Source organism: Aplysia californica, unplaced genomic scaffold (genome assembly GCF_000002075.1).
Source record: "Aplysia californica isolate F4 #8 unplaced genomic scaffold, AplCal3.0 scaffold00413, whole genome shotgun sequence".
Taxonomy (NCBI): Eukaryota; Metazoa; Mollusca; class Gastropoda; order Aplysiida; family Aplysiidae; genus Aplysia; species Aplysia californica.
Window position 1 is genome coordinate 592,967 of NW_004797683.1, and position 10,988 is coordinate 603,954.

The 10,988-nt window shown below is 44.2% G+C and overlaps 1 protein-coding gene across 1 annotated transcript; it reads right to left on the reverse strand.

The window, feature by feature from the left end:
• Positions 1-270: 270 nt before the first annotated feature.
• LOC101851882 (E3 ubiquitin-protein ligase SMURF2) lies at positions 271-10,738 on the reverse strand (the record flags this gene model as incomplete). The annotated part of the gene is given in 11 exon segments (XM_013085852.2): positions 271-1,151; positions 1,990-2,074; positions 2,843-3,165; positions 3,451-3,588; positions 4,000-4,178; positions 5,220-5,334; positions 6,705-6,808; positions 7,844-8,003; positions 8,643-8,810; positions 9,595-9,679; positions 10,566-10,738. Coding segments are annotated over 11 exon segments (1,630 nt in total), but the record flags the coding sequence as incomplete, so codon positions are not given.
• Positions 10,739-10,988: the final 250 nt, after the last annotated feature.

Here is a 10,988-nt window from a genome sequence, read left to right on the forward strand (position 1 = left end):
GTATGCGAGAAGTAAATATGGTCGCTTTTAAGGACAAGTGGGCTAACCCAGATTTCGAAGGTTTCCATAAATCTTGACCTACACCAAAAATGGGCATTGCCCTACCTATATTGGAGAAGTTTGGTTTCACTGGTGTGTATATTTGTTTGGTTATAGAGAAAACTCTACTTGTTTTTAAATGAAATTGAACAAGGGGCAAAAACTTTACCTTCAATTTTCTCAAAACAGTTTTCGGATAGCCATTAAAAGCGACCATATAATGTCCTGTCAGCATTCAGTGTGTGTGTGTGTGTGTGTGTGTGTGTGTGTGCGTGCGTGTGCGTGCGTGTATGTGTGTAGTGAGGGAGATAAGAACTGGGCACACTAGCATCAACGGCTGCAAGTTTGTGACAGGCTCCAGACAACAGTGTAGTGTGAGAGGAAACATAACTACAAAACAGTCACAGGCTTTCACTAAAGAGGGAAAAAAAAAAGAAAATCACACCAGGATTTTTTAAAGAACATTTGCTGGCTCCAGCCAATCAGGTATTGCACACATCAGCAATCGGGTATTGTATAATCCAACAGGCTCGAAGAACAGATCGACACATTTTGCTTGAGCTGCACGTCATTCAGCGTTCATAAATTACGTGCAACGTTCTCCGCCCGTGCTGCTTCTCATATGGGGGGGAGAGAAAGTTCTTGCAGCAGGAAGAAAAACAGATTTTTAAAGCACGGCCTAGACCCTCCTCACTGCAGCATGACCGACAGAAAAAACTTAATTCTAAAAAACCGAGGGCTCTCACAGAATGCCATGTCTATACCACCGTGTAATAAAATGCATTCCTGTAAAGTTTTCCCCTCTCTCGTTTGTAACCATCATCCACGATGCCTAGACTGCAGTGTATGACGTCCCATTAATGTACACACACACACCACAAGGGCAGGCAGGAAACAGACACGGTCATCTCCCATTATTTGTCCACCTCGGGGTAAAACGGGCACTCTTTTTGTGTGAGCACTTTCATCCAGCATTTCTATAATTCGAATATACACAGTACTCCTCTAGAATTCACTCCACTGCGAATCCACAGGTTTCTTCCACAGCACAAGTCAATTTGGAGAGAAATTTTTCAAAGTTCTCATATGGAGGGATGTCCAATCGGTTGAAGCTGGAGAGAAAACAGAAAAACACAGTTAGTTTAGTTTCAGTAAGAGTTTTACGGCACTCGCAACTGCATAGGGTCATATGAGCGCCAGAAGATTAGAGGTGTTACAAGAGAGTAACAAACACAAAAAAGAAGGAGGGGAGTTAAGGACGATAGATGTTTGATAGGAAAGAAGGAGCAAACCACACCAGAGCACCCGCCAACCACCCACGGAAAAACACAGGTTTGAGTCAAAACAATGGAGAGAAATAATCAACAACATTCTAACAAAATATTACGCGAGACGGTTGCATATTAAAATTGGAAAAAGCTGTCAATCTCCCCCCCCCCCCCCCCCCCCAAATACAAAAACAAAACAGGTTGTTTTTTTCTTAATTTACAAAAATTCTACCATGGCATCAGCGGTCTAAACTGTTGTGGTACTTGAGGGTTTTTCACTATACGAGCCTTCGGTACTGTAAGTGTTATGTGTCGTCGGTGGCCTACGGGTTAGGCTACCGGATTCATAATCCTGAGGTTGCGGGTTCCAGCCGCGGGCCCGACGTTGTGTGCTTGGGAAAGGCACTTTACACGAATTTTCCTCACTTCACCCAGGTGGGAATGGGTACCCGGAAATAGACAGCAAGAGATCTTGTCAGTTTGTTAGTGTTTTAGCGCCTATAAATGGCTGCTTGCACTGTATGCTTCCCAGGAAGTTGAGATGGTTTCAGAATGCTCTAAGGTCTGCTGGGGTAATAGTATAGATTGTGAAGCACATAAGAGTTTGCTGATGAGCGGAGATTTCTGCTATACAAAAGCTATCTATTATTATGACGCCAAAGTGTTAGAGCGAGCCCCTCACCATGTGTGTGCCTTGGGTAGGTTGTCTGTGCAGATGTCCACTTGGTGGATTGTGAAAAGCCGCGGGCCAGCCGCACCTGTGGAACCTGTCAGACAAAAGAGAGAGTTTTACCAATATGTTAATTTAACTACATCAATTAATTTGTTGGGACGGCTACCTATGGCCTCACATTATACAAAAAGATTAATACATGAAGACAGACAACAACACAACTGCTCTCTGTGCCTACCTGCCGGTAACTGAACTTTATTTACTTTTGATCACACTGAAATCTCGTGTGCATATTGGAAACGAGGCGAATGTATGACGTCACAAGAAGGGGGACACAACCATGACAATAGAGAATCATTCTTTCAACACTCACAACACAGTTCATTCCCATTTTCACATCCGACAATCATTACAGAGGAACTAGACGCATATCAACACAATGAGTCATTCAGTGCTGAAAAAAGGCAAGACAGACAGACAACCAGCCAGCCAGCTATCCAGACAGATAGACAGACAGACAAATAACAGAAGGAAAGCAAAGTAGTAAGACCTAACATCTAACCGCCCACAAAAAGAAGTTGAAAATTTGTTTCTACAGCTATCTCATTTAAATAATCTATGAAGGGAACAAGCACTGGTTTAAAAATGGTTGAAACAAAGAGAAAGAACGAGCAAAAAAACACAGAAAAATAAAAGAGAGAGAGAGAGAGAGGGAGGGAGGGGGTGGGGGGAGAGAGAGAGAGAGAGAGAGAGAGAGAGAGAGAGAGAGAGAGAGAGAGACAGAAAAAGAGAGAGAAAGAGAGAAATACATACACTCAGAAATAGAGAAAACAAAAAACAAAAAATATCCCCCCTCACAGACCTTGCAGAGCCTTGAATCCCTGCAGCGGCACGCGAGAGCTGCCAGTAACAAACTGCAGCAGACGTGCCCTCATCTCGTCGTCGAAGCCGTCCACGGCCCGCCAGAACCAGCGCACGATGTTGGTCTCGGCCGTGCAGTGCTTGAGGCGCGTGTGCTTCTTCCAGTCGTCCAGGTCGATCTTGCCCAGCCCGCCAATCATCAGCTCCAGCTCGCGCTCGTCGAACGGCCGCAGCAGGTGCTGGGGAATGATCTCGTTGAAGCCCTTCTGCAAGGACAGGAACTGCGCCTCGATCCCCCGCATGAACCGCCACTGAACGTACAGTCTGTGAAACAAGAGAATAGTAGAAAAACATGAACCCCCACTGAACGTACAATCTGAAATAGAAAAATAGGGGTTTTTTTGTTTCGGTACGTGTTTTACAGCGTTAGCAACTGCGGCTCACTTAATTTGATTTAAGGACCAATTTTGAGATGTATATGTCATTTTTATGTTTTCTTCCAAGAGAGGGACCCGGCATAGTGCATTTTACCTCCCCCGGAGATAGGGTTACACCACAATAAGAAAAGACTAAAACATTACAGACAGTAGTTGGCTTTCCACAACTCACTTGACGTATTCTCGTTTATTCTCTTCCGTCACTGTGATCTCTGTGCCACCAGGTTTGAGTTCGTATTCTTGCATGCAGCCAAAAGAGTCGTGCTCCACAGAGAAGGTGTGATCAAGAACGTTCTCAATGTTGTTCTCCCTGAAAGTACAAGATAAAAGAGTACAAACATTGAAAAAAAAAATTCTTTGCAAAAAAGGCCGATACCCCACACTGTTTATTATAAATCCCCGAATATAAAAAAATTACGCATGGAAGGAAGTGACGGTATACGAAAACCCAACTCAGGAATAAATAGGAGAGACCGGGATGTTTGCTAGAAAAGACGGAGCGAACCACAAAAAAGCACCCACCCGCCTACCACCTGCATAAGTGTACTTATGTATGCATGTATTTCTAATTATGTATTTACGTAGGTGCGCTTGCCATAACCCAAAATTCCCCACGTGGATCTATAAAATGGAATTAAATTTTGAAATCCTATTATTATCCCAAACATTGATCAAAAAGGCTGGAAAATGGAAAAATCGACAGAAATTGTCTTCGGCTTACAGCATCCAGCACAAGCTGCGGTGCAGGTGAGGGTCCACGCTCTCCAGGTCGTCCAGCGTGACGGGCTTGCCCAGCAGCTGCTTGTAGAAGGGCATGGTGAAGCCTCCGTCCAGGTAATGCCCGTGGAAGATTGCCATTCCGATGATGCGACCCACAAAGTGGAAATAGGAAAGATGCTCCTGGAGAACCAGAGGGAAAACGGGAATTGGTAAAACAGAAAGACAGATATGGGTAAAATAGTGAAACAGATACTGGTAAAATAGAAAAAACAGATGTTGGGAAAATAGAAAAACAGATACTGGTAAAATAGAAAAACAGATATAGGTAAAATAGAAAAATGGAGATTGGTAAAATACTACAACAGATATTGGTAAAAATAAAAACAGATATTGGTAAAATAAAAAAACAGAAATTGGTCAAATAGAAAAAGACGGTAAAAAAAAAATTTGGAAAAAAGAGGGGACAAAAAATGTAGGCTGTAAAAATGAATGTTTAACAGAGAAAGGCAAATTGTAAGAAAACGAAAACAGACGCAGGGAAATAAATGGAAAACAAAAATTGAGAAATGAAGTGAAAAGAGATTAGAGGAAAACAGAAGAGGCAGACATCAAAAGACAAAAAACTTTGGCAGAACTAAACTTCAAGAGAAGTAGAACTCAAATGCCATAGACAATTCAAAATGCCTCTGAGTTCAGAGACTCTTAACAGAGGAGAAACATAGGCGCAAACCCTATCTGCCTCTATACTGGATCAACACATATGATATAATTCATCATCGTCATCATCATCATCAACATGAAAAGGAAGATGTCAAACATAATATGTGTGAATGTCCAGGAACAACAATGGCAACTCAAATGGAGTTATTTGGACGCGTGGAAGTGCCTCTGAGTATAATGGCAATGGAGCCAAAAAGGAGCCTCGCTCTCGCTCGAAGCCCTCTTTGTGGAGTCCACTAGGCCCATTAAGGAAACAAAAAAAAACAACGAAACAACTAATCATCATCATCATCATAACGTGCCAGACCTGAAACACAGATCAGCACCCATGGCTCTCCATTCATTTCTCCACTCCGATGCTCTCAATAACCCAACATTATCCTGGTGTTTTCCTGTCACCCACCTGTCAAGGTTTTTCAACCCAAGTTTCACTTCGAGAAAAATTTTTTCAAATTCTTTTGAGAGGAAAAAAAGTTATTTAAGGGGAGAATGCTGACGTACCGGGTTGACCCCTGAGTCTGGGTTGATCTGCAGGGTGTAGATGTCATCCCTGGAGTACTGGAAGAGGCCGTAGTACGGGTTCAACATCTCATGGGACAGGAGGTAGAACCATTCTCTGAAACACGCAATACCAAAGGGAGGGGGGAGTTATTTTTTTATTGATTTTTCGGGGGGGTAAGTGTTTTCCGGCGCTCGCAACTGCATACGGTCACATGAGGGCGCAAGACACATTTAACTTGAAAAGCAGACGATAGAACATTGCTTGAGAGCAGGAAAGGAGGCGAAAGGAGACAATTTTAGAGTAGAGAAGAAAATTTTTCGGTCGCTACCCGGATTCGAACCCGGGACCTTTGAATGAGAGGCCAACAACTTAACCCTCTAGACCACGAGAGCCCCCGGGAGTTATTTAAAATTCAATTTTAAACGTTTGTATCTTTACAGCCGTATCAACATAATTTAAATCATTTTCAAGGTGGGCTTGGACACTGTCTTCCAGGGCCAAACTGAGTTCAGATTTTATTTATTATAGTAGAAGGTTTTACGGCGCTCGCAACTGCATAAGGTCATATGAGCACCAAGGGGTGGGTGTCAACAGAGAAGTCTTTACAGGGAATCAGACTTACTCTGCTCACCTCTCTAGCTTCAACAGTACAAGGTGTGCTTCGACTATCAAGGCACCCCGGAAATAGCCGGTCACAAGAGAGTGACAAACATACAAAAGAAGTAGAAGAAAATGGCAATAGTAAGGATTAGGAAAGAAAAAGCAGCAATTCTACTGTGCTTGAACGAGAAATATCCCCCCCTTTGGGAATGGCCTAAAGACACTACAGTCAGTGGCACTGCCCCGGGGGGGAGTGGGTTCAGAGGGATATAACATTCCGGTAGAAAAACCGAGATATTCGATACAAAATCTCCTCACTAGGCAATTGAACTAGGGTCTCCTGTGCGCCACTGCAAAGAACCTTACCACACTACACGACAGATGCCAGTGGGAGTTATTCAATAACTGTATCAAGTGTTTGTTTAAAGATAGAAAGAAGAGCAAATTGGCACAATAACAGTTATTAAGAACTGGGAAAAAGAAAGACAAAAACAAAAGAGGAAAAAACCAACCAGTGGTGCCTTTCACCAGAAAAAAAGAAGAACTCATCAATGAGAGCCCAGAAGGGGGGCGGGGGCACCCACACCTATACAACGCTTTAAATTTAAATCTGACAAGCAGGACACCATATCTATCGATAACCACAGCCATCGATTCTTTCTCATATAACATAGAATCTAAAGTACTGGGGCAAATTTTATCAAAATTGAAATCACACAACGAGTGAAGCAGAAAAAATGCAGCTTACAGTACTCCCAAAGGCTTCATTTACACTTCCAGTTATATCAGATACTTAATATCAATAAGACACACAACGTGTTAGTAACATCTCGAACAAAACGTGAACAAAGCATGCCAAAGACATTTCACTTCAGGTCAATTACCTCGCAACACCACCATAATCCAGGCCCTCCTCTGCCCTGAACTTCACCATGAGACGTTTGCGCAAGTCTTTGGATCTCATCTTCATCACTTGACGATACGAGTCCTGAGGGAAATACAGTCAGAGTTGGTCTTGTTTATTTCAATTATTTGTTTAAGTAAAGAGAAACACATCAAAACAATAATGGGAAAAAGTAAGACAGACAGACGTACAGAAACAACAGAGGGAAAGTACAGAAGTAAGAGCTACCAAAGGCACCTTCTAACCGTCCGGCCAAAGTTGGTCAGATGGCGTGGAGGTGCAACAAACAAAACAAAACAAAAGACACAAGACTGCTCAAATACAGAAAAGCACATCGACACTATTACAATCACTTAGTGCTGCGAAGGAGCGGCTCAAGTCAGACAGGCAGACAGATAGAAAGAACAGAAGGAAAGGAAAGAAGCACGACCTATAAGAGACATCCTCCAACCACCTGCACACAAGAAGGGAAACACTGTAAGAGTAATAATATGGGATATCAAGTTATTTTGCTTTAATAAGCGTTTTACCGCACTTGGTTATATAATGTAAGGTGCCGAAGATTAGAAGTGTTACAAGAGAGTAACAAACACACACACACACAAAAAGGAGGAGCAATAAGAGTGATAAATATTTGATATGAAAGACGGAGCAACCCAAACCAGAGCACCCACCAACCACCTAGCGGCATTTGTTTGCAGCTTGTCGGCTAGATGACTACCCCCACATTTCATTCAATAAAAACCAGGAAAATGACTCTTAACAAGGAAGAACAGACAACACCAAAGCTTCCATCCAAGCATCCTTTTCTCAAATTTAATAGACAAAAATGCATACCAGCCTAATGAAGGCGATTTGTTTCAGCTTGTTTGAGGTTTTAAAAAAAAAAAAAAAAAAGGAGTTTTTCAAAATAATAACAGTAATTTACAAAAGGAAGGGCAGAAAAGAAGTACGTGAAAAGAGATACAGTCAAACCTGCTCTAACAGATTGTCCATGACAATCACCTGTACAAAGGACCATTCCCCCCAGGTAAACAGGTATTGTCTTATACAGGTGACCGTTAGAGCAAGTTGGACTGTACCAACAAATCTGCAAGAAAAGCAAAAGTCTCAGCTGACCTCAAAGACCTCCTCGCGGCTGACCTCCAGCCTGCAGTGACCGGCCTGAGGCTGCAGCGCGCTGATCTCCTGCTTGAGCACCTTCATCTTCTGCACCAGGTCCCGCTTGTACTTGGGGAGGTTCGGCTGCTCGTTCTCCTTGTCCTGGCTCGGGCTTTTTCTGAAGAACATGACAACAAAAGGGTAAAAGATCAAGGGGAAGACCACATGGAGAAGAGTCACAGAAATTGATGTACAGAAAAGTGGGAAGACATGGAATAACACCAAGAGGCTAGCCCAGGATAAGGAAAGGTGGAAAGTGTTTGTGGCCTATACCCTGATCCGGGGGGGGGGGGGGAAGCCAATGAGGATGATGATGATGATATTGATGACAACAGAAATATAAATTACTACTCTATATCGCTACTGCAGGAGGTGCAGGTTCTGTGAGAGTCTGTCTACTTTAACCGGAGAAAGTGTGGAGAACAAAGAGGAAGATGTACGAGTGTGTGTGTGTGTCAGTGTCAATTTGTATGTGTGAGAGAAAGAGTGTGTGTGTGTTTGTGTGTTGAAAACAAAAAGGAAAAGGTGGAAAACAAAGGGGATAATATTTGTGTGTGTGAGTGTGTGTGTGTGTGTGTGTGTGCGTACGTGTGTATGTTTGTATGTCAGTGTGTGTGTAAGTGCATAAGAATGTATGCCCCAACAAGTGTCAGTGCATGAGTGCATTAAGTATGTATGTGAGTGCACCTGTGAGTGTGTGTGCACGCGTGCGTGCGCATGCGTGTGTGCCTGCATGTCTCCTACACCAACTACTCACAATCTCTCCTGTATGAGGTGCAGGTTCTGCGAGAGCCTGGGGTCGGTGAACTGCGTGGTGCGGTTGTTGTGGTCCACAAAGTAGACCCTGCCGCTGGGTGTCATCCGAACCTCCCACCCTTCAGGCATGACGCCCAGATCTTCATCACGAAACTCCATGCCTACTTGTCTGTGGACATAAATGAGACTTTTTGATATATCGTAAACGTCTTGCGCCCCGCCCCCATCAACACAATTTATATTATTTAAGAGACTGGTTGCTTCGGCCTCACCTCTCAGGGTCAATATCATGTAATAATAAATAATAAATAATAAATAGCATTTGTATAGCGCATATCCCCGCTCAACAGCAGGCTCTATGCGCTTTACACTATATTATTACCCCAGCAGACCATAGAACACTCCGAAACATTCTCAGCTTCCCGGAAAGCATACAGTGCAAGCAGCTGATTAAGCGCTCAAACACTCAAAAACTGACAAGATCTTTCGCTGTCTATAGCCGGGTACCCATTCCCACCTGGGTGAAGTGAGGAAAATTCGTGTAAAGTGGCTTTCCCAAGGACACAACGTCGGGCCCCTGACGGGATTCGAACCCACGACCTTACCGTTGCGAGTCCGAGAGCCTAACCACTAGGCCACCGACGCCACATGTAGAAACAACACTGAGAGAGACAGAGAGAGACACAGAGAGAGAGATAGAGAGAGAGACAGAGAGAGAGAGAGAGAGAGAAGGGGGGGGGGGGAGAGAGAGAAATAAAAGAGAGAGGGGAGAGAGAGAGAAAGACAGACAGACAGAGAGACAGACAGACACAGACAGATGGACAGACGGACGGACAGACAGACAGACAGACGGACAGACATACAGACAGACAGACAGACAGACAGATAGACAGACAGACTGAGAAAGAGACACAGAGAGAGAGAGCAGACTGGTCTGAGAGTGAGGTCCTTACCTCGGCACCCGTGGGTCGTGCCAAGTGCTGACTCCAGTGCGTGTGTGCAGAAAGTAGACCTGGCCTTGAAGTGTGGTGCGTTGCTCTGGAAGGGAAAGATTATACAACAAAAATATCGGGTTAATCAAATTACTTATTGTCACTACTTAAGATTAAACACACAAATAACCCAATTTTCACCATTGCCAGTAGCTACCTTTACACATAAAAACCCAATTTCACCATAGCCAGTAGCTAGCTGAAGATACATAAACCCGGTTTTCACCATAGCCAGTAGCTACCTTTACACACAAAAACCCAATTTTCAACAAACCAGTAGCTACGTTTGCAACCCAGTTTTCACCACAGCCAGTAGCTACCTTTACTCACAAAAACTATTCTCACTGTAGCCAATAGCTACCTTTATTCGCAACAAAAAACTTGACTCTCACGGAAGAACATCGTAGCAACCTTACACACACACAAACACACACACACACACACACACACTCACACACCACAACGTTCCCTTAGTCACACACACACATACACACCCACACTCACACACACACACCACAACGCTCACTCACACACACACACTTGCACTCATACACACACACCACAACGCTCCTTCACTCACACTCACACACACACACACCACAACGCTCCCTCACACACACATACACATACACACACACTCACACACATCACAACGCTCACTCACACACACACACACACACACACACACACACACACACACACCACAATGCTCCCTCACTCACTCACACACACCACAACGCTCCTTCACGCGCGCGCGCGCGCGCAACCGCACACACAGACACCACAACGCTTGCTCACACACACACACTCACACAAATACACACCACAACGCTCACACACACACACGCTCACACAAATACACACATACACACACACACACACACACGCGCGCACAACACCCCCACCCCCCCACACACATACCCAACACTCACCGTAGCCATCTGGCAATTCCACTGCGTCGTGTAGCTGAGCCCGGCTCATGTAGTTGCGATGCCGCGTGGAGCGCCGTCGGACAAAGTGGTGTGTGGTGGTGGTGGTCGTGTCTTTGCTGCTGCTGCCCTCGCCCCCACTGCCCCCACCACTGCTGCCGCCGTTCAGGCCCAGTCTGGGGACACGTGCGACAAATATGGGTGTTACACGTGACGAAAATCTGGAGAGACGTGCGACAAATATGGGAGTTCATGTGACAAAAACATGTGGAGACATGCGACAAAACATGGATGTTACATGTGATGAAAACGAACTAAACAAAACAAATATGTCTGCTGCTTTTCTCGTGAATAAACTTTTCATGATAAAGAAACATTGCCAACAGAATACATTAAATTTCTACTTGAAAAAGAATATAACCCCCC